Source organism: Haliotis rufescens, unplaced genomic scaffold (genome assembly GCF_023055435.1).
Source record: "Haliotis rufescens isolate VD_foot unplaced genomic scaffold, xgHalRufe1.0.p SCAF_17, whole genome shotgun sequence".
In the NCBI taxonomy this organism is placed as follows: domain Eukaryota; kingdom Metazoa; phylum Mollusca; class Gastropoda; order Lepetellida; family Haliotidae; genus Haliotis; species Haliotis rufescens.
In genome coordinates this window covers 19375763-19401045 of record NW_025963857.1, presented here as the reverse complement: position 1 = coordinate 19401045, position 25283 = coordinate 19375763, and the positions used below count along the sequence as shown (strand labels likewise).

General features: G+C 40.4%; 1 protein-coding gene and 1 non-coding gene across 2 annotated transcripts in view; one reads left to right on the top strand and one right to left on the bottom strand.

The window, feature by feature from the left end:
- The window catches only part of LOC124133903 (WW domain-containing oxidoreductase-like), a 39179-nt gene extending 16959 nt beyond the window's left edge, over positions 1-22220 (bottom strand). Inside the window, exons 1-7 of the mRNA XM_046498488.2 lie at positions 22051-22220; positions 12137-12201; positions 11675-11732; positions 9762-9940; positions 8000-8195; positions 4428-4613; positions 2325-2583 (exon numbers count right to left, since the gene is read on the bottom strand). Coding sequence (XP_046354444.1) covers positions 2325-2583; positions 4428-4613; positions 8000-8195; positions 9762-9940; positions 11675-11732; positions 12137-12201; positions 22051-22154 — 1047 coding nt within the window. The 5' untranslated portion in view covers positions 22155-22220. The remainder of the gene's footprint in view (positions 1-2324; positions 2584-4427; positions 4614-7999; positions 8196-9761; positions 9941-11674; positions 11733-12136; positions 12202-22050) is intronic.
- Positions 22221-22347: 127 nt separating this feature from the next.
- On the top strand, positions 22348-22419 carry Trnaq-uug. Its single transcript has one exon. It is a non-coding gene; the product is annotated as a tRNA-Gln (tRNA).
- The last annotated feature ends 2864 nt before the right edge of the window (positions 22420-25283 follow it).

Here is a 25283-nt window from a genome sequence, read left to right as displayed (position 1 = left end):
CGCGGTCCCTCATGTAACCAAGTTGGCTGAGCTGACTGTAACTATTGTTTTGCATCAGATGGTCGTTCTCTGAGGCACCAGTCCATGACTACAAGGGACGATGCCAACAAGGAAAAATGGGGAAGAGTCCTTTTCAATTCAGTGTCCAGGGATGGGATCCGCGAGTCAGAAATCTTGAAAAAGCTCACTCTGGTAGAGCCTTGTCCAGGGAGGGGGCCTTGCATAGTTTGGGCCATGTTCTGGTTGCCTCTCAGAATGCTTTCGAGGTGTTATGGGATTCCAAGTCGATAAAGTCCCTATCCAAGTTATCCAAAGCCTTCTGAAATAAAAGGATCTGGTGGCAGAGTAATGAAATCTAAAGTTGAGGAGTGGTCAGACATTCTGCAAAAAGACTTTTGTCATTTCCTCTTGGCGACAACTCTGATATAGGTGAGGAAGGAGGCGCACTCTGGACATATTGGGATGGGAAGGTACGGTGTTTAACGATGATTTTCTTGCTGCTACATAACCCGCACTTGGCAGCAAACATCCGTAACATGGGAGTAAAATGTAATCCCATAAATGTCATAAAAGCCTGCTCAAGTCTAGCTATTTGTACTGTGATGTGACGTCACAATGATTAATTTACGAGTATGTAAAACATATTTTGTACATCAAACAAGTTTGATTACTTGATAACATAAAGAGTAAATGCAGCAAAAGTGAAAAACATTCATATTAAACATAAATTACGCTGTCGATAATCACACTGTCAACCATCTACGACATAGCCAACCCACCAACAGATTAAAAATGGCGGCCAACACGAAGAACGACCCGAGGTGGAAGCATGGATGTTTTACTTCCATGCTGAGCTAAAAAGGATGGATAAAACAACAACTAGGCTCAGATCAGTATTAAATTCAACCAGCAAAGGATAGAATCTTCCAAAAAACAGCAAAGATATCTTCTCTCACATCCTGCTTAGTTAGTGAAGAAGGGGATAATGACATATGGGGGAATAAAACGTCACGAGGGTCATGGGGTCATGTTGGGCAAAAGAGTTACTCAAGTTACTAGATTGTCATTTCCAGTTAGGTCTTCGGTAGAAAGAGCATTGTGCAATATGCAATGCAGGGTAAGTTAAAAAATTATGTTCTTGATTCAGTATTTAAATCTAACATACCATGTGGTTCTTAGAGACCCGGCTTATTGTGTTGTTCGCTGGTTCGTACCTGGCCCTTATTGTGTTGTATGCTGCGATAATTAAATTTATGTTGTGTTCATTGTAATTCCTGCATCCTGATTAGCTGAAGTGGTCATGTGTTATTGCGTTCATTTCACAATTAATGTAAAAAATTAGGCCACGCCCACCGAACCAGATCACTTTTATTACTAAGGAAAATCGGGAAATTCCGAAATATTACAGTCGAGGGAATTCCCTTTCTGCTCTTGTGTATCGTCATGCACAGGACATTTAATGACTTTCATGCATATTCATTGTCCAAACTACTCTTTGAAACCGAGGCCAAGAAGGAATGGAAAGGTGAACGTTCAGGCTAACTCACCTGTTTTTCAACAAATTTAATGTCTTCGGGTGTCATTTCTAACCAATAACCGCCATTTTCCAATTGTGTCTCCCTGTTCTCAGGAAACTAATGGTGGAATCTGGCGGTAACTGAACATATTTCTTCCGGTTCATTACAGTCTGACTGTTGCAGATCTTCTCGCCTCTTGCCTTGATTGACAGGTCTTGAACTCTGTTTTGATCCTACTCCCCATTGATTGGCTACTGATTTTGTGGGCTGTCAAGTTATGTTCATAAATTAAACAATCCTGATTCATGTCATGCCACAGTATGTATTCCTACACATGGAATGTTTATCAACCTCATAGTTTTTGTCTACTATTATATATATACAAATGTTTTTGGTTAAACTATTGTAGATAATTGTCGAATTTATTTATAAGGATTGACTGTGGATTGTTTTCAGTTCAATGAGGAATGAATCGAAAAACCGAGGTGCAAACTTTTGTAAGAATCAACTACGCAGATTCATACTGTTTGCACATCAGTTTTTCGATTCATACCTCAATGAACCACAGCCAATCCTTAATTGTACCTGGCGCTATTTGTGTTGTACTATACTTTGTACCCAGCGCTTATTGGAAGCCAGTGCCTATTAGAGACCGGGCACATTTTAGAAGATATACAGGATACTGTATTTCTACCTGACACAGGCTATGGCAGCCCTTTGAATCTGAATTAAGACAAGAATGAAAATATGGTTAGGCACTGTAGAGCTACAATGAAAGCGTTGCATACAAACATGAATGTGACCCACCATAGACTTGGTGAACGGCCTGACAAGCGTGAAGAGGAGTCTGTAGAACCACCAGTGTCTGGCCAGGCTGGAGGACATCATGTTGCCAGGGTGGAGCGAGTTACACGTTACACCCCGCACAGACAGCCGGGCATTCAGCTCATTGGAGAACAGCACATTGCACAGCTTGGACAGATTGTAGGCCTTGAGGTCTTGGTAGTGGGTGCTCGGAGGGGACAGCTTGCTCTCGCTCAGATTGTTTACATCCAGGTCTGTGAACCTAAAGGAGTCCTGAACATTTAATATTCATGGGGCAACCTTCTAAAAATCAGATCTGTTTCTCTGATATGATACTCTCTGTGTGACGATCTGAGGACATGTCTAGAGGAGGTCAAGTCAGCTGCTCTTTCTGAAGGATTAATCACTGTTGAGACTTTAAAATTCGTGGTAGGGGTGAGTGAAGCAGTAAAATGAACATATCTGATTTCCGTATTGTGAAAACACGCTCAAACGACTTTTTCCAAATAATGTTCGCAGTTCTTTTTGATGATGCACACATTCCTTTTGACTTGTGTATGGTTGAGTAAAGATAAGCTTCAGTCAACTTCAGTGTACGCATGATCACATGTTTGATACATGGATCTAATTGCCAGGGCTGCGGCAAAACAATTCCCAATCAGACATTTTGTTCCCATTTCTTGAGACCTACAACAGGTAGCCGGGGAGGGTCGGGTAATAGGGGGTACTATCCTGGTAGTAAATTTGGACTCGTCCCAGATCCCTAAATGGTATTTGTTGATTAAAAGATAAAAGAAATAAACAGCTTGTCTTTCCTTCATTACCTAATAATGACTGCAATGACCTTCCTGAAAATGTCTAGCAACGTGAAGAAACATTTCAGCTCATTATTCTCCAGTGTTTACATCGTCTTGGCTTTCCAGGAATTAGAGTTATCTCCCATTTATCACAGTATTGAAGAAGGCTGCATAAGATACACGCATGAACTCTTGATACAAAATATACTATACTTTTTTTTATAAAAATATACATATACAATGCTCTATTTTAAAGAATTACTGCAGGGATATATCACATATAATTAAAAGGAAAAACTGATAAATGTCTATGTCAGTTCAAGGTAACACCAATACATAATTAGATTGAACATTGGACCTGGTGCTATAGACAAAACATGTTGCATATTATCAGTTTGTAGATTACTAGTATTTTACTGAGAATTGTTTTAGAAATATATGTCTGAGTATAATATCTCTGTCTACTGTAGAATGTTTTCAGTGTTCGTATGGGCAGTCTAAACAAAGCTGTACCAATACCAGATGAGGGGAGGCAACTCTGTCAAGATATAGGTTGATGTTGCTTGGCCAAGTTGTCCCCGGCCCATAAAACATTTCACACCCAATTATTACTACATATGTTACTGAGAATTTATCCGTTAAGCCGTGATTCATAGACTGTAAGTGAGTTATACCAAAGATGTATATACGTCTTTGGTTATACCACATAACATGCCAAACAAGAAAGTGTATTCCGATTTTATGACAGGCCGCGTAGTGCTTATGGCAAAAGTGAATAAGTGAGTGAGTATGGCTTTACGCCGCTTTTAGCAATATTCTCGTAATATCACGACGGAGGACACCGGAAAATGAGCTTCACACATTGTACCCATGCCGGGAATCGAACCAGGGTCTTCAGTGTGACGAGCAAACGCTTTAACCACTAGGCTTCTCACTGTCCTGTGACATAAACATAGTGAGTGAGTGGCAGTTTAACAGTATTCAAGTTATATCACGGCGTGTCAGCTTAATGTGGGAGAAAAGCCGAAAGTGATGCAGGTCTCAGATGTTTACCACTTCGGTGAAACCCATGAGCATGGGTATGGTGCTGACGAACCTAGAAACATAATCGGGGCGAACCGAAATTTGGCTTACACATAGTACAATGTTGGAGAACCAAACCTGGGTCCTGTTCATGACAAGCTACCACTTTAACATCTAGGCTAACCTGTAACTGGAAGCTAAGACAGTGCTAGTACTTCTACTACTGTTTCAATATCCCAATAAACGCATGGAGAGAAGAATAAGAGGAGAGCACCTGTGGACCCACCTGTGAGACTCACTGGACACAACCACCACCCTTGCTGGCCGGGACTGGACAAGGGTTTCTTCAAGAAGCTGCAGCAGGTAGAAGTTGGCCAGATGGTTCACTTGGAAGGTCATCTCAAGGTCATCCTCTGTCCGTGTATATGGCAGACCGAACACTGCTGCGTTTAGGATGAGGATGTGTAGAGGCCTAGACAATGCAGAAACTCACACTAATAAACATCCGTACATTTCTTTGTCAATACAGAATGGTATATTTCTTGTCTGTTGAGAGGCTGGTTGATAAGATTACTTCATGAGTTGAATATTGTGACTAATCACAAGGATTAGAAATATTACACACTTGCACTCTCAATTGAAATCTAGAGTAATTTGAATTTTTCTTTTATTATGTTTATTAGTTATTTCTAGTAAATTACAATATATATGAATAAAACTTAAAGAAACTATATAAACAGAGATTATTAGCCATTGTGTTTTTGTAAGTTAAACATCTTATGTAAGGAATACATATTGTATAATGTGATACGGAGACATGGTGATTGTAATTTTCAACTATTGTATAATATACATAACCTATCTCTAACTATGCATTTCTTCCTTCTTCTTTCGATCCTTAAAGTGCTTAAACAAAGTTTCCAGCTTTTAAAAACAATTCACCCGAAAACAAACCAAGCATCACCATGGTCACCACTCAAGAAAATGGGTCACACACTGAAATCCAGTGCGTTGTGAGCTTACTCGACTTGATCACCTGACTACCCCTGGCACATAATTCTTTTTCTTAGAGTGGACAGGCTGAGGAATCTGAATATGCAGAATCTGTATAGGAATCCTCCTCCGCATGACGGCAATAGTCATGTCAAGCAGGAGTGGTCCATGATGAATCAGTAGCTCATTGCGAGGTCGATCAGTAGTGCGACAATCCTGAGTAGGTAAATCTCCCAGACACTGATCGCATGAGTGTCAATCCCGAGGACGACCACCTGTAGATATGGAACGTCGATCCTCCCAATGATGATCCTTTGAGGAGCGATCCCTAGAGTGTTGATCCCTGGAACTGCGACTCTTAAAGGAAGCATGGCGAACCTTGTCTGAGGCGCAACGGAGATCCTGGCTCAGTCGTTCCTCAGTAGAAGTAGAGGACGAACTCGACCATCGACCCAGGGAAGTCGGAATCTTCACTGCCGACTTGGGATCGACTGTGTCTTGAGACGAAAGGTCTAGTTCTGCGACGACTGGAACATCATGTGGAAGAGCGGGGGACGATAAGCGACTTGCGACTTGACAACCAAGAAGCAATAGGAAGGTCAAATATTTTTTTGACTAGTCATCAGGAGAGAGAACCACGCGCACATCTGAGGATGATGGTTGCTTAAATGTAGGCATGGACGGGCGCACTGGAAACAGACAGCTGGACCAATTTGGCAGGAAAGTTGTCAGTGAGGGAGCTGTTTGAGATCGTCATCTTCAACCGACAAGGAGTGTATGGTAGACGCTGGAGTTAGTTTCCTGACTGGAACAATGGAGGGGACTGCAGTCTTTGTGACCCATTTGGGCTTCTTGTCAGAGGAAGGCCCATGTTCCATGCCCTTGGACTTCGACTGGAGGTCAACATCACGCTTGTAGCAGTTGTGTAGGTATAAGCTGAAACCTTCCTCTGTGTGGTGGAAACACTGGAAACATCTTTTGTCTTAATCGCAACTGCCACAACACTCACAACAGTGATCAGCAGTTGAGTAAGTACTTCTGCAATTTAGACAAGTCGGGCGTATCATGCTTTATACCCATTCTCTCTTCAGGTTAGCGTAAAAAAAAGTTTACACAAAAAAAGAGGTAACCTACGCAAAGAAAGTTATACAAAATGTAAAACACAACACCGCAGGGTGGCGATGAGAAAGACAATTATGTGGCAGGGGTAGGCAGGTGATCAAGTCGAGTAAGCTCACAACGCACGGGATTACAGTGCATGACCCATTTGCTTGTGTGATCACCATGATGATGATGGGATGTGTTCGGAAGAAAGAAGAAATGCATAGTGTGAGATAAGTTGGAAAATTAATTAGCATATAATGTAGCATATTTTATTTTGCATATAATGTCATTCTTAAAAAAAATCAAAGCTTACTATGGAGATAGTGAGAAGTACAATGTGAGTGTACCACCCCATTTTTTCTAAAGTATTAAATGACTTGCAGCTATTTCTGTTTCATTGTGCACTCACACACATGTGGAAATCTAGATCAACTCTTTTGGAACGTTATACAAACATTTAGGATCAAGTTGGCATTGCATCAATGTAGCTTATTAAAAATAGATGCCTTTTGGAAGACTCCATTTGCATATTTATCTGATCTAGAGTTTACTGGATAGGTTTATCGCATCGATGGAACTATCCATTGTATAATAAAAATACTTATATTGGGTACTTAGCCTATGCGTTATCATGGGGAGTCCCAAGCTCCTCACAGCGATAGCCCGTTCGTGGAGCTCTCTATACCGAGAGTGTAACGAAGGTGTCACGCACTTGGGTAGTCCATGAAAAGGGAAGTAACTCAGGATATAATAGTACCAGACGACATAAATTACTCAAAAAAGCCTTTTCGTTCAGAATATCAGTGGCATCCTGTGAGGAAGGCAGCAGGTGTACATGTGAAGGAGTGGGTGGGAGAACGCTGTTTATGGCAGTAATCCAGCTACATCCTCTCAGCATGTACATGAAGCCAGGCCAGGAAAACAAGGGGCTGATAGCATGAGCAACGATGTTCACCTTAGGACTTGATGACCAAGAATCACCCCAGTCACACATTGTAACCAGATTATCATTAGTCAACTCTTAAACTAATCAGGGACAGAACTTTTTGATATTCTTGGGGCACCTAGGACTGAGTTGAGTTGAGTTGAGTTGAGTTGAGTTGAGTTGAGTTGAGTTGAGTTGAGTTGAGTTGAGTTGAGTTGAGTTGAGTTGAGTTGAGTTGAGTTGAGTTGAGTTGAGTTGAGTTGAGTTGAGTTGAGTTGAGATTAAATGGGGTTCATTGTCGTGTTCAAGATTATTGCACTTATATAGCGACGTGCATGCACGTGTGTGTGTGACTGTTGTACTAGTCCGAACTGATGCCGATTTTATAGTGCTGGCCCACTGAGATACCATGCCGTAGTTTAAAACATGAATACCCCCCTCAGACACAGTATACAGACTCTGTGCTGACCAGTCCTTGATTTAGCCCCTTAATGTCAAGCGCCAGACAGGGTAACAACAAGTACCATCTTTTAACGTCTTTTAGTATGACGTGGCCGGGGAGCGAACCCCCGACCTTCCACTCTCTGGACTGATTGAAAAATACCTTGTTCTAGCAAATACTGGAGAAAAATATTTGTCTGAGGATTTACACACACTTCCCCAAACTTTTTGCCAGTTAAGCTGATAATTTTTGTAACCAAAACACTGATGTTGGGTTTCTCCTTACATAGAAACAAATTGTATGTTTTGCCACAAGCCTGTCGTACTGAGGGCCATTCTCTCAAGGTCTCCCTGTGGGGAACCTCCCTCACCCCACCCCCACCAGCTGTACCTACCAGCCATGTTGAATGTACTGCTGGGCAAACTGACGGACGCTCGCAAGTGATGCCAAGTCAATGTGCATCACCTCCACCTTTGCCTCGGATCTCTCGGCCAGAATCTGTGACCGACATGTATTTGCCGCCTCCATGTTGCGGCAGGCCAGGACTACTGTGGCACCGTGTAGAGCCAGTGAGCGGGCGGTCTCATAACCTGTAGACAAGACAAGGCGTGGATCAGGGGTGAAGACTAACATATCGTCCCTGAAATAAATAGCGGTTCTTATATCCCCACGTAACATGTTTTCGAGCCCCTAAACAATATGTTACCATCAGCATATTGAGCCATGAGCTTCAAAGCTCACTGAAGACATCAAAGTGTTCACAACTTGTCGCTGAAGTTATTTTTCGAATTAAGTTACACGATGTAAGATAATCAGTAAGTAATGAAAACATACCTCAAAAGTTACTTTTTCACTGATGCACATATTAATCAAACTTGATCTGAAGATAATTTTGCATCACAACAATCGTATGCACCGATGATGTATTTACTGCTGTTTGTAAATTTGCTGTCTGTAATGTCACGTGACTTATCATGTTGTGTGTCTATTTTTAACTTGGAGGGGCCCAAAATCAGGTGATGGTAACAAGATGGCGCCTGACTGACTGGTCTCGCTTGGCGAGGCATTATCATGAATAAATTTACAAGAGGTGATCATTTGACTATCCAATTGTAAGCAGAAATAAATATTCTCAAAGGTAAGATTTAATTTTAGTGCATTGCGAATGTTATTAGACACGTAATGAAAGTACTTCACAGGGGCTCGAAAACAGAGTCAAGAGGATACAAACATGTGTGTCACACTGATTTTCCGAAACGAGTGTGGGAATTCTTTTATTTCTTGAGTGAGAATGAGGGTAATACATGAATTCTTACACAAATTTCGTAAAAAAATCAGTATGACACTCATGCGATTGTAATAATTTCTTTATTACCGTTACCCATTACGCCATGCCAAGTCTTACAAAGTATCAGAGAAACCAGGCTTTTGGATGACTGCATGCTGATGGTGACCTGGTGTCGTTGCTGTAATCTGTAGATGGTTCTCACATGGACATTGGCATCAGCATGCAGTCATCATAAAGCCTGGTTCTCTTATACAGTTTTCCCTCGTTATTGCGCCCTTCAATATAGCGCTAACTCGGTTATAGCGGGCAGTAAAGCATGGTTCCCAAAATTTACGAACATTTTCAATAAACGCAAGTTTTCCAATGACACAATGTTTTCCCCCATCTCAGAGAACATTATCAGCTGATCAGTGCAATCACGTAACACCGGAAATACCTTTCAACAAATCCGAAATTGAAGTACGCAATTTAATCCTATAATTATAATATCTGGTAAAAAAAAAATTTCATTGTTTATCTGGACCAATGTTTGCAATATATTTTGATTATATTCAAAATTTCATTCAATAATTATAATAATATTAACAATAATTTCGGCGAAATCGCATGCGAAGTGATTGGTAGATTGCACAACTCATCGTTATAATTAACAGCAACCACGGTCAGATTACCGCTATTGACGTCTTGAAACAAACTTTAGTTGCAAGAGAATGGATACACATATGTATAATGTATATATATTATATCACTCTGAAACAGAAAATTCAAATCACATATAATTTGGAGCTTAGGCCTGTAAGCTTCTTGGTTCACCTGGAAATCAGCAAAGGGCAAAAGTTTTCCAACTAAGATTTATCATTTTTCTCACCAATTCCAGAATTGGCTCCAGTAATAACGGCATATTTGCCCGAGATGTCTCGACCTTGCAAGACATGTAGTGCACTGCTGCTACTGTCAAACTTCTGACGGAAGTCCAAGGGTGAGTCTTTGATCTCCTCTGCAAATGCCAGCCTTGGGTCCGTATATGTCGTTTTCGAGTTGATGTGGCTGTTGCACAAGGAAATAGATGAATGGCCATTCATCATCAGTAAGGGAGGTGGGTTTACAGTATTTTAGTTATAATATAACACTGTAAAGTTATATTCTTACCATATTTTCTACTTGCTCTACTTTATCCCATGACAGAGTTATCTCCCTTCGGATTCAACACTATATGACTTCTGGTTTTATTTGTCGCTCAAGGTTTGTTTGTATCCTTGCATTCATTGCATTCTAGGTTGTGTATGTATATAAATTCTATGAGACTGGATGTAATTGTGTAATGTAGGGGGGCAGTTAGTTTTGGGTAACGGCTGAGAGAGGTATGGCGTGTTACAGAGGGCTGAACCGATTGTGTCTCGGGCCCAGTGGGCCCAGTGGGGGTCCCAGATAAGAATAGGTCCCCACCAGCCCATGCTTGTTGTAAGCAGTGTAAGAGGATCGAGTGGTCAGGCACTTGGTTGATAATATGTCATTGTACCCTGACGCCATGGATCGTTGCTCACAGAATGAATCACTGGATTGTTTGGTCCAGACTTGATTATGTAAAAGACGCTTAGTTGAATATTGCTGAGTGTGGTGTTAAACAGCAAACACACTGCTGACAGACAAAAAATCACAATGGGGTGAATATGGGATTCAACCGAAAAGCAGCATATGCTGGCATGACAAAGGGGGGCAACTCTTGACAGCAATTTGAGGCAGATCATCTTCCGAAACCATTTTACAGTTAAAAAAGCATGCTTAAATGATTCTTCTCGGTCATTACTTTCTGATATGCCGGTCACATTGTCTGCTTAGACGAGTAAGGAAATGGCCGCGATATAATACACATGTACTTTTGTAAAATCTCAAAAGAGCCTTATTTTGCCTGCTCTGTGGACCATGCTTAAAAGCTGTGTTTTGTATGTATAGAAGAGGCCCAGTTACACATACTGCATGCCATATCAGACATCAGGCCACTTATCACGTTCAAAAATATGATGAGATATGGTTTCTATTCCTGTGATCTTCCTTTCAGATACCATTGAAGGGGTCATCCTTACGAAGGCACAGTTTCAGTCCCTGGAGATTCAGGTGTGGTTGGTTGGTTGGTTGGTTTGTTGTTAAGCGCTGCACTCAGCAAAATTCCAGCTTTAAGACAGCGGTCTGTAAATAATCGAGTCTGGACCAGACAATCCAGTGATTGATATCATGAGCATCGATCCACGCAACTGGGATCGATGACATGCATCAACCAAGTCAGCGAGTCTGACCACCCCATCCCGTTAGTTGCCTTTTATGACAAGCAAAGTCACATTTTTACGGCAAGCATGGGTTGCTGAAGACATATTCTACCCCGAAATCTTCACGGGTCCGATTCAGGTGTAAAACCTATCAAAATGTATGGGAAACAGACAACTTGCCATATATATCACCCCCCATTCATGAAACATATTTTCATGCACACACACACCCCCTTACCCCCACCAATCCACCCCACCCCCACCTGTCCACTCGCACCCTAATAATAAATGTCTGGTCCCTAATTGGTGTTCAAATGTTTGAAAATATAGAATTGCGTTATTTTTTAATTTCCATCAGCCCCACCCCCAACCCCTGTAAATAAATGACCAGTCCCAAGCAAGATCACTTTGCACATGGCATGGTAATAAACATATTTCCTAAACAACAAAGATATACACACAAGAAGATGAAAATCGGCATGGACTTAACATTGATCAGAGTGAGGTGTGTACTTACTCGACATAATAGACATTTCCATCTTCTGAAAACTTGATCTCCCAACCATATGGCAGCTCTGTGGTAACAGAAATGTAACTTGTAGCTTCAGACTGTCATTCCCACAATGTGTGAGTGAGTGAGTGAGTGAGTTGGGTTTAGTTAGGAGAGAAACATACTGTGTTTTCAGTGTAGAGCTAAACTGAATTTGGAAGTTAAATTTGTAGCTGCAGTGTTAGTATTTGTAGGTGTAGATATTAGAGCTTGGCCACAAAAATAAACAGGTGGTGAGGTGAAATGGGATTTAACAACATGTTCAAGATAATTTCACATATCATCCAAAACTGGCTCCCACAGGAGATATCACTTAGGTGAGATCAAGCCATATTAACATTGTAGACATTGCTACACTGAAATTGCATCACAATGCTTTGCAGACCATTGTGACGTCATTGGTTACCATGAAGTCACAATCATGCTTACCTCCTTTTATTCTCTTCTTCTTGCCAGTGCAAGGATGGTCCCACTGTGTGTTGGCAGACTCGTGGCTACAAAAGCATACAGTGGCAAGTAAATGAATTAATCGTGGCTACAAATACAGCAGCAAATAGATGCTTTAGGTTTTGGGTAGCAGACCTGGGTAGCCGTTTTTAAATAAGGGAGTTAACTGACTATAAAAAGTCTAGTTTCCACCCTTGCTGAACTAGGCTGGAATTTCGTAGTTCGATCATAGCGCAAGTTATTACAAGTTATGTCCCATCTATGTTCCTCCTATTGACCAATCAGATTCCACCTCTCATATCACTTGCATTTGCTTCAAACAAAATGGCATCGGCCTGTCAGGACAATCTGAGCAATAGTGAAGATCTATATTGTAATACAACAGGTCTTACCTCCCAAAGAGCATGAAATAACTTGACCACCTTGATTAAAAACATTGCAAAGATTTGGAAAATATCTATTGGCAGCCAGTTGACGTTGCACATGCTATGCAAATCCCGCAGTCGAACAAAATCTGCATGCCAGTCACCCAGCTGTCTAGGAACCAGATGTCTATTTTGTTTTGCAATTTTGATTGGACTGTGTATAGGCTCCGAAATTCCAGCCAAGCTGGTCTAGGGTGGAAACTGGACTTTTATAGTGAGTTGACTCACTTGCATCACAAAGATTGGATATACACGAAACTGGACAGACATTAAAATTGGCAGTAAATGTTTAGGAACACACTAACAGGCCAGACAACTTCCAATCATCAAGTGCCATGGCAAAGCTTCTCTTTGAGTCATGATATTATAGAGCTGCTTTACTGACCCTGACCTTGAGCCATGACAAGTGACCTTGAACATTGACCAGTGGCAATTTATGATATCACCACTCTCTAGATTGATGATATCAGTCTATTGTCACAGACAGATTTGCCTATCACCGCGAGATACATAAAGAGTGTTACGTGATTGTTAATTTACAACATGGACATTAGGGCTAATTTATCCCACCCGTTCACCTCCTGTCTGTTTAATATGATATGACATAATCATCAAAATTTACCTGCAAATATAGAAGAGTATAATTATGATATATGACATGTTTAGAAATCAGGAAACAAAAGAGTGAGTGAGTTGGGTTTAACGCCGCTTTGAACATTATTCCAGTTATATCACGGCGTGTCAGCTTAATGTGGGAGGAAAGCCCAAAGTGATGCAGGTCTCAGACGATTACCACTTCGGTGAAACCCACTAGCACGGGTATGGTGCTGACAAACCTAGAAACATAATATTGTAGTAGGAGGATGGGATGAAATAGCCTAGATCTCTGTTGATTGATGGCTTGTGGCAGTGAAAGTGTTAGTTTTCTTTTAGTGAAGTCATGGAGGTTGTTGGAGAGGATTTGGACGTTTTACCAGGTGATGATGTGATTGGGGCAGTTGCTGATATGTAATTCTAAGTAATGCCTATCAAACAATTCACGAGGTGAGTTAGTTTGGACTACCCTCTGTCCTTTAGTAGGTCAACAACACTCAACCTTTATGTCAGAGACTGTACTGATCCGTAGCAAGTGTGACATGAATAGGTTATGTCCTCTAGAGAATATAGCTGCATACAAATACATTGGGTGTTCCTAGCCTCTATTGTTAATTTGAGAATACAGTGGCATGGAAACTGTTTGAGTTCTTCGCTTTTCATAAAATTCATAATTCTTAACTTGAAATATTTTCAATCTAAAGATAAATGATTTGGTAATGAATAAGGGTATAACGGTCCATGGTATTCTTAAATTCTTAAATTTGAAGGTTGGTGCAAGTTCAACTGTGTGATATCTATAATCTATAATGTATATAGATATATCTGTGTTAGCCTTTCAAGCCATGAATGATCTGTCCTCCACCACTGGAATGCAAACACAAACTCACTTTTCTCCCTCATACTTTTGGACAGTGAGCATGGTGAGTGAGTGAGTTGGGTTGAACGCCGCTTTTAACAGTATTGCAGTTATATCACGGCGTGTCAACTTGATGTGGGAAGAAAGTCCGAAATGATGCAGGTCTCAGACGTTTACCACTTCGGTGAAACCCACGAGCACGGGTATGGTGCTGACAAACCTAGAAACATAATTGGGGCGAACCGGGATTCGAACCCACAATCATACTGGCGTGCCCAAGGGACGCAACTCTGCACACTGAATTTGACTGAAGCTTTATCTTTATTCAAACATAAATGACATATATACTGAGCTACAAAAAGTTCCTCTGACATTGAATAAGATTTATTGTTTTTTACCAAATCTGAAACACTTTTGGTTTGCAACGGATAAAAGACTCCTGTTAGTGTTCAAATGGTTTAATTTGCCATACTGACTTCTGAAAATGCGTGATTTCATAAAAAACATGAACATGCCAAAATGTCAATTTACAAATCAACAGCATTTGTGTCCACCTCTGGTTGCGATGCAAGCAACACACCTTCGTCTCATGGAATGGACCAGGCGTCGCACAAAGTCCTGTGTGATATCTGTCCATATCTGCTGGAGCATGTTTCGAAGTTCCTGGAGTGTCTGTGGAACACGCGGTTGACGTCGAATGTGCCGATCCATCTCATCCCACATGTGCTCGATTGGTGAGAGATCAGGGGAGTGAGCCGGCCAGGGGATGACATTCATTGTTTTGTTGAAGAGAATCCTGAACAAGTCGAACAATATGAGGCCAGGCGTTGTCATGTTGAAAGGTAATGCCTGGGCCATGACGATGCAAAATCGGTAGAACAACAGGGCCGATGATCTTGTTGCGGTAGCGCTGTCCATGGAGATTTCCCTCTACAACTATCAAACGGGTCCTCTGTCTTGCTGTAATCCCACCCCATACCATAACGCTGCCATACCATCTTCTTCCATGACACAATGATTGACGTAACGTTCACCTCAAAATCGGTACACTCGAAGCACTGTAGACATGCTTGATGGGGGTTGCCTGTCAAAATGGGACGTCTGGCGGGTCTTCTGGCGACAATCCCTGCACATCTGAGGCGACGACATCAATCAATTTTGAAGTTTCAAATAAAACTTACAAGTATCAAACTAAATGCTAAAGCTCTCTTTGATGTACAGAAGGTACAACACCTAAATCAACTTTCCTATAAGCGGACTTCAAGACTAGGGATGGGTATTGGAGGTTTAAAGTGTATAACAATATTTTGCAATGCACAAGGCCGTATTGCAATACGTATCACAATATATTGTATAATTCTAAATTTTTAATTGAGAAGCAATCTGATACATTAAGGTGTGAACTGAAGTTCATAAATGGATCAAAACAAGATGCTGGTACAACATAATGATTCCTTATTCAAAAAAGGCGCCGCCATCTTGGGGCCAAGGAAGCTTGCTCCTGGGTACCAAGGCATTTGGCAAGTACATAACATTAAACAAATGATAAAAAGCCCAATTTGAAATCAAACAATATATCGAACAGGAAAAAATGATATTGTGATACGTATCGTGGAAAGAATGAACCTCAATTTACCTATATACTGGTAATACCTAACACCCTTATTCAAGACAAAGATAAGTACAAATACACTTACGAACAAACCTGCTAGTAATTTTGAAACGAGTACAAAACATGACGAGATCAAGTACTCTCCATTTAATCTGTATTCGCAATATCCATGAGACCATCCTTCCACGAATACATAATAAACCCATAAACATGATGAATATTCACTGAATGAGACAACATGTCATTAATAACCACGGCACACAGCACAGGGCACACAGCTGATTCAAAAGTGTAGTGAGGATGCATGGCATAGGTTATTTTATTTTTTATCATAGCAACAATCTGGTTTTCCTCCCATTCCTAGAAATTTATTGCTGGAACTAGTACATCTGTTACTGCAGGGTGTAGGGTAGATTTCTACAAGTCTCTCAGGAAATGGAGCAAGGCTAGGAGTAGGGCTGTAGTGAATTAATAATTTCTCATAAGAACAACTGGGGGCGGAGGGTTAGCCTAGTGGTTAAGTATTCTCTCGTCATGCCGAAGACCCAGGTTCGATCCCCATGGGCACAATATGTAAAGCCAATTTCTTGTGTCCCACGCCGTGATATTCATGGAATATTGCTATAAGGGGTGTAAAAGCCCACTCACTCACTCACAAGAACAAATAAGTTGTCTTCAAAAACGTCTGTCATGGTATGCAAACTATATGTAGTGGCATTTGGGGTTGGAAGGTTTACAGTAAATCTTTGCAGGGATCTATTTAATATACGTGTACTTTCTCTTGGGTAATAGTATGGTACTATAATGTTGTTAATTATTAAGAAATAAAAATGAAGACTGATATTGAACAAAGTCAATTTGAGGATTGTTAAGGCTGCTTAGCCATCTTTCACATTTTGTCCTTTGAAAATGTCCGATGCCAGTTACACCGAAGTTGTTTTTATCACTTATGAATGATCACTGGCCTGGCACTGGGCTTCACACATTGTACCCATGTCAGGAATCGAACCAGGTGGTTAAAAAAACTCAGTGGTTACTACACATGCTACAAGTCGCTAATGTTCACATTTCTTTCTGACGATGCACACATTCCTTTTGACTTGTATATGGTTGAGCTTCAATCAACCAGTGTACGTAGGATCTGATTGTTCGATACATGTATCTAAATAGTTTTTGCCAGGGCTGTGTAAAACAATTCCCAATCAGACATTTTGTTCCCAACTCTTGAGATCTGTACCCGGGTAGGGTCGGGTAATAGGGGGCCGGGTACCTGGGTGGTAAATTTGGACTCGTCCCAGCCCTTATTGGGTGCATTTTCACTCACTGCATGCAATGGGCAGTAGTTGAGAATGAAAAATAATTCTCCAAATATTTCACAATATGGGAAACCTGCTTGCTCATTTCAGGCAATGGGCAGGTAATTGTTCTGCACAAAGCACGCAATTGTAATTGGTATTGTTTTACATGTTTTGTATTCAATAAAGTAAACTCTGAAATTAAGTGAATAAACTGTAATAAATAACAACCAAACAAATATGTGATATTAAGAAACTTTATTTTCCAAATAACACACATATCACATCACTGCTCATTTCAGTCACTGTTTGCACAGGAATTGTGGCTATGCCATGCACTATTGCACCACCATGGCGAGTTTCTGTGTGTGCGTGTCTGATTAACTCTACTACTGTTTCCTTGGTGACAATGTACTTGCCGTCCTTCTTCGTCACTTTGTCAACTCCATCCATGGAAGCTCCAAGTGATAACAGTATTAGAACCTACACCGAAACGTCACTCCTAATTGTAATAAAGAAGTTGTTCATCCATAAATTCTTATACTTACTTATTACTCCAACTTCTAAATGCCTATTAAAGATGTTATTCGTCATCTTCATTGAGACGTGGCAATCTCAACCATCACTTGCTTGATAATGGTGTTAGAACCTACACCAAAACGTTGTAATGTTTATCATATCCAAGATAAAACTATTTATAGTGCAACTGCATTAGTTTAACCTTTTGAAAATAATATACCATCAGAATGTTTGTAAAAATAGGACAAAACATAACTAGTTGTCACAAAGCCTTTGCTAATGCTCCGCCGGGATGATCAAAGGTAAACAGTGCATTTAGATGAAAGGTGAACTTGTTTACGTTATCAAAGATGGAGAAACTAATTGTAACTAAATGTAATACAATGAACACCTTTTAAACATGTTAAAAGGACAACTTGTTTCATTCATTCAGGTAAATTGATATCAAAACAATATACTGTATGTCAATTTCGACGTAATAAGCGCCCCGCTCTAATAAGCGCCCACTACGATATTTTCTAATATATTGGCTAGCGTACAATCCCAATTAGCACCCCTTCCGATTGATCAATGTACACAGGACTTATTTATTCGTGTATAATACGCATGTTATATGCATTCATAGTTATGGGAAATTAAATTCTGGAAAAAATATATCTGTCGTATATAAACATTTCAGGCTGTTAGCATAAACCACGAAATTTACGATCTTTCAACTCTGTTGTTTTTCACCAAAATAATATTCTAATAAGAGCCCCCTATTTCTAACTTTGAGAGCGCCCTGGGCGCTTATTATGTCGAATACGGTAACCATGATAACCCAACCCTTGCTTGTAAGCAGGAAATACAGCCTTGTGAGTAGATATAGTTCAGTGAAAATGATCGTTTAGTAATTTAAAAAAAATAATAATGGTTGATCACATTTATTTGTGCACATTAAAGTCGACATTTAGTAAGACGTATTATTTTCGAGACGTATTTTATTTGTGTTTTACAGTAGTTAAGAAACCATATAAATAGTAATTTATGATTTAGTGTTGATGCTAGTCCTGCACCATGACCGTGGAATATATTTATTTTATGAAAAAATAATAATCTAGAAATGCATACAAAAGCAAGTCTAGCCAGCTCAAGCTAGCTCTATTCAACATCAGCTATTCAACATCAGCATAGGGAATATTTTTAACTTTTAGAGTCAAGAAGGATATTGTGCAATATAAGATTTCAGAGACTAAATGTTAGTCTATGTTGATGCATCCGTGTGTGAAAACAATTCAGGGAACAGATCTTTGTAAAATAACTCGGTGCATAGATCCTAAAAAATTAACTTGGTCCTTTTGACTTCTGTGAATAAGATTTTAAAACTTGTACACGCCACTGTCCATTGCATGAACTTGGCAAGCTGTATTGCACATTGCACGCATTGGGCAAACGGCCTGTTAATGCATGCAATGGGCAGTTGCACTGATGTAACACATATACAGGGTTTCAGATGGCCGTCGGTCACCGGTCATAGACCGATAAAATTTCTATTTGACCGATGGTTTGTTTAAGTTGTTGGACTTTTGACCGATAGAAATGCTAAGCAAGCCGTCACACGTGTCATAATTTCATGATTAAATAGTAGGGATTATTCCACTCAGGGTATCGATTTTAATGCCCGATGAAATGCTCTCATAAAGTTTAGTGCCAATCGAGAGAAAGTACAGTACACATATTGTCCTGTTTTCGATCCGAGCTTTCAGCATCATATACAGTGAGTGTTCTCTCGCTATTGCGCCCGTCAATAATAGCGCTTACTCGGTTATAGCGGGCGGTAAAGCATGGTCCCAAAATTTACTTATGTTTATAAGAAACTCAAGTTTTCCAATGACATGATGTTTTCCCCCCATCTCAAAAAAACATAATCAAATGATCACCGCGATCACGTAACACCGGAAACACCAGTCAACAAATCCGAACTGAAATACGCAATTTAATCCTATTATTATAGTATCTGGTTATAAAAAGGTGTTCATTGTTTATCTGGACTTATGTTTGCAATATATCTTAAAGATTTTATAAAAAAATTTATTCAATAATTATAATAATTTTGGCGAAATCGTATGCGAAGTGATCGGTAGATCGCACAACTCACCGTTATTTATAACAACCACGGTCAGATTACCGCTATTAATGCCTTGAAACGAACTTTATTTGCAAGAGAATGGATACACATATCATAAATGCCATACCTTGACTCATTTAAAGTCATATTTGAGGCAATTTGACTATTAAATGTCAACATAACACTTTCGCAATCGAAATACATGTAGCGCTGGAAGTCCCTTTGGTGACTGGTCAATTTGTTCAATACGTAAATAATTAGATCTAATAATGTGAAATCTCCACAAAAACGCTGAAAATCGCGTTTTTTAAAACAGTGGTCCTCGAAAAGAGTCATCTTCCTCGTAAAAATATAATCAAAGATTTAAAAAAATACTCCGAAAATATTGTGTTTCCGGAGAACCGTCGCGGATTGTCCTGTTTTCGATCAGAACTTTCAGCATCAATTATGCCTTTATTATTATTCATGACACAATACTATTATCGTCGGATCATAGGTTTTCGGACATCATACGTTTTCAATCACGAATACTTGCACCATAACGGTAGGTGTCACACAGAAATTATAAATACTCAGATGATGGCTTGATTCTGAGATAAAGTTGTCCTTTATGAATAAGTGAATGAGAAGTTTTACACTTACAGTTGTTCATGTGATCAGCGAGAAAACTATGACTGTTTCTTCAGTGTCCGAAAACCCATAACCCTGGATATGTGTTGGAATAATGTCATGTTTGCAATGTTTTTTTCAACAATAGGTAAGTAAGTACAAGGCTATTTAAAAAAAATATATATTTCACCATGGGGAAAGGTCAGACATTGCACGCTTGTGACAGTTGTCCTTGTGTCTGGGGGATGGGGGGTGAAGTTGATGGCAGTATTGCTCACAGACCCGGCGGGTAGCCGGGTGTGCGGAAGCTATGCCCCATTTTTTAAAAGTACTGATTTAACTTCGAAATTTTACTGCATCCGGAATCTTTGTTTAAGTGACTTGTTGACTTTTGCCACTGACTTATTACATTTCTTGGGTCCAAGTCATTGACCTGTATACAGCTTTTTGTGTCAAAATCACTGATATACCATGTGACTAGTTGCATACTGTTAGATACTGTTGGAAAGACAATCAACTCTAGTTGAATGCACAAGTTGGTTACACTGTGTGCAGCAATATAACGATGTAACACTTTGTATCAAATGCATGTATACGTTTTTCTAACCGTGACGTCATGAGTGTGCCGCACGGAACAGTACACAAAGCCAGGCACCACTTAAGCCAGTTAGAGATAGGGATTTCAATGTTAGATTGAAGAAAATCAGCCATTGATAGTTTGAATGCATTTCTTAACAGAATAGAATTTGTGTTTGCCTATATGTAACATACAATTTACCGTAGTACAGGTTCAATACATTTCACGACCAACTAGCCATACTTGTAACAATATCTTTTTTAGTTCCGGTTTATGTTATGTTATGCAAGAACTAGAAGCTAGAGCTCCGGTGGTTGATAAACCTTGTGTGAACTCGGTGTTTTCTGTTTGTGCTTGGAACCCACAAAAATACAACTTGAAACAATACTTTTCATCTCACAGGATTCAGAGTTTAAATTAGTTTCGTAAAAATGTTTATGCAAACTTTAATTGCAACATCATCTAGCCGAGATTGTGATGGGGTCCTACAGTCAAGACATGACCCCATCGCGGCTCTCGGCTAATTATCACCATGATTATTATCGCATTTCTGCCCGAGGTAATGGTACCATGACAACAGATATTGGAAGTACGTAAACAATTATAGTATCGCGGTCTCCATATGTTATCACAGTATCTGTATCTCATAATACACACAACTGTTTACTGATGCAAATCCAGGCACAATTAATCTATTAAATTAATTAATTAATTCCATCAAGCTTAGATTAAACCCTATCTCAACTCGATTTTTTTTAGAAAAAAACCCATTTGTTTGGACGATGACCCTTTACCCAACCTAGGTCGTATGCATAGTGATTATTATGCATAATCCAAAACAGGAAGTGATGTAAACCACATAATCCACACATATCAAACCACAAAATAGTGATACCGCGATAATATAGTTGCCTGCCCTTGAGTCGCTCATGACAGGTACTTTGTTTACCAAACTCCATAAAGAAAATCATCATAAATCAATCATAAATGTTAGTCAGCGTTTACCATTACGATCCTTTATGAATTAACAACTGCTTTAATATAGCGTTCCATGCGATGACGTATTATTATCGATAATATCTCGTGGCGTCAAGTATTGTTCTTCGTAAATGAAAACGTATAACGTCATATTACATCAACTGAATTATCACCTCCCACCCCTCCCTTCTCCCCCCGCACCCCCCTTCCTACCCCTGCAACACCCAACACCCGCTCTCCGGCATCCGGAAATAGGCCAAGATTTGCTTGTGTTATGATCATCAAGTTGGAACGACAGTGACGGTACAGTACTGCACTCACTTGGCATAGTAGACTTTTCCTTCCAGCGTCACTCGCTCCTCCCAGCCAGGAGGTAACTCGTCCTCGCTGTCAGTGTCCATTATTTCGGCTGCTGGACGAGACATCTTCGTCCGTTAGATGAGGTAGTCGAATCTTGCTGGCTGTGTTTTGATCAGCAGGTAAAGGTCTATGCAAGGAGCTGCATAACTCCACACAGCGATATTCATACATAAAGAAGAACAAGAAACTATGGCAGTGTGTGAAGTTTTGAAGAATTTGTGTGATTATAGCACACATTACGGCACTGCGAGGAGTATCGGTCCCATGGTGTAATGGTTAGCACTCTGGACTTTGAATCCAGCGATCCGAGTTCAAATCTCGGTGGGACCTGTTTTTTAGTTTTCATTTAAACACAACAATCACATCAAACATATCTAGTGTAAATACCTGAAAATGAGGTCATCTTGCAGTTCTGAAATTTGTGAATAACACATGGCGCGGCCATTGACAAAATGGTACATAATGGTGGTACGTTCGAATTCGCAAGATGAGAGAGTGGTTATAACGTACTTTTGATTAATATTTCATTACCATATAATTAAATGGCCGGGGCATTTGGGGTGCAAGCTAAAACGGCACGTCCTCATTTGACGAAAACGGCTACTAATTGTCGCGCGAAAATGGCACCTCTGTTTTCAATAACTATAAGAACGATTTATGTAGTATTTATTTACACGCTTTCTTATGTTATGTTGTAGTCTTTATGATTTATTTACATTTTCACTGTCTTGTCTTCCACAGTTATTCACAGTTTCATAATAAAATAATAAATAACAGATATTATAAACTATAGTGTCCAAAAGAAACGATACCAACTTATTTTCAAAATTGTTTTTTACTAAGTGAATTGTCAAGTATGAAAACATGCCAATTCGTATTGCACATCCCAAACACAGCATAGTCGATAAAAAATACCGGGAACACGTGATCACTTCCGGGAAAAAACGTAAATTTCGTGAAAGTGACATTTCCCTCTCTAGCATGTTCTGCACGTGCAGAAAAACTGTATTAAACGGCTGATCAGACACGTTGATATCACAGCAACAAAAAGAACACAAGATATGCCACGTTTGACAGCCATCGAGAGAGAGAGAGCCGTTGGAATGGTCCAACAAGGAGCGTCACACGTCGACGTCGCCAGAAGGTTGGGCTGCGCACGCATCACTATCACCAGGTTGATGCAGCGGTTACGTCAGACAGGTCAGACGTCAGACAGGCCCAGGAGTGGAAGACCACGAGTAACCACGCCCCGTGAAGATCGTTACATCCGGGTATTACACCTGAGGAACCGCACCGTAACAGCGACGTCCACGGCGGCTACAGCACTGGGACACAGGATCAGTCGACAGACCGTCTACAGGAGACTACGGCAGTATGGTATCCGGCCACGTCATCCCTACCGCGGACCGCTCCTGACGCCTCGACACCGGAACAACAGACTGATCTGGGCCAGGCGAGTTCGACGTTGGCAACGGCGGGACTGGGCACGTGTTATGTTCTCTGATGAGAGCAGATTCCTCATCTTCAGAAACGATGGACGGCAGCTTGTATACCGACGATTTGGTGAACGTTTGGCGCCTAACTGTATCCAACAGGTCCGGCCGTTTGGAAATGGGTTAATGGTTTGGGGTGGCATATGTGGTGACGTCAAAACGATGCTTGTCTTATTCGTGGAAACCTGAATGCACAGCGTTATCTTGATGACATCCTACGGCCTGTTGTGGTGCCCTTTATTCAGCAACAGCCTCATGGACTCCTTTTCCAACATGACAATGCAAGGCCACACACAGCAAGATTGACACAGAACTTCCTTGCCAACGCCAACGTACAGGTTTTGCCATGGCCCGCATGTTCACCGGACATGAATCCCATCGAGCACTTATGGGACCACCTCGATCGGCAAATCCGACGTCGCCGTGTGCCTCCAGTCAACGTCCAGGACTTGGAACGATGTCTCCTCGAGGAATGGCAACGCATCACTCCCAACGTCATCAGACGTTTGACGTCATCAGTCCGTAGGCGTGTTCTGGCATGTATTGATGCTCACAGTGGACATACCCGCTACTGACTTGACTTTGAGACGTGTGGTGTGACATTTCCCGTTGTTTCTGTGATCAGTGCTCTAACGAAATGTTCATTTTTCGACCCCACCCATCTTTAAAGGCTTGTCATATTGGTTGTACAGATTTTATTGAAATGAAATTTTTGTACAGATGTTGTGAAAGGATTTCTCAAAAGCATAACACCAATCCTAAACTTCTGCATTGTTAAGTTTTTCTTTTATGTCGTTGCAAACAGGTGGTATCGTTTCTTTTGGACACTAGTTTATAATAATAGATAATACAGTTTCAGCTTGACATTGAGTTAATTTGAGTAAAGGTACTTAAAACTTCAAAGCATGTTATGTTTTCACAATGAGTTTAGTTGCGCCTCCCAATCAGAGTCGGCGAGTAAATTTGAGTAGAAGCTAATTTCTAATGTAAACTTGTTTTAAGGCGATTGACAATTCACAATTATTTGGTTTAACCTCACTGTGCCCTCACCCCAAATGTTGTTATCGTGGATTATAGGGGATTAAGAGACACAGATCACTTAATAGCTTGGTATAGTCTGTGTCATTAAAGTGAACCCACTTCTGAGTGTGAACTCGGTTCAGTAAGTGTCTAACTGTTATTTGATGATAATAGGTGAACAGTTTTCTCATGTACATTATTAAATGCATAGGGATGATTAAAATTATATATGAGTGATTGATGTCAATCTTGGAAGTGTATAAAATGGCATTTGCAAGTCATACTGCCATAACAAAATGGCTAATGCTCAAGTTAATGTTCTATTTGTTGCTAACTCCCAAGGTGGAGAGAACTTAGTTTTCAACGGACACAGATTCCGAATTAAGAACAGAAGAAACACCACCATGCATTGGCGTTGCTGCAGGAAGGACTGTCCGGCGACAATCAACACTGCACACAACATCATCACCATCTATCGTGACGTCCACAACCACCCAGAAGACAACAAAGGTGTTGTCGTTCAAGAGTTCCTGGCAAATCTGAATGACAGAGTTCGGACAGAGAGCAGACCTGTTCCTACCATCTACCAAGAAGAGCTGACTGGTAAGTGTCAAATATTAGTGTAGTCCAGTTAGTCTTATCACTCCATATAATAATTGTGAAAGTATTGACTGTTAGACA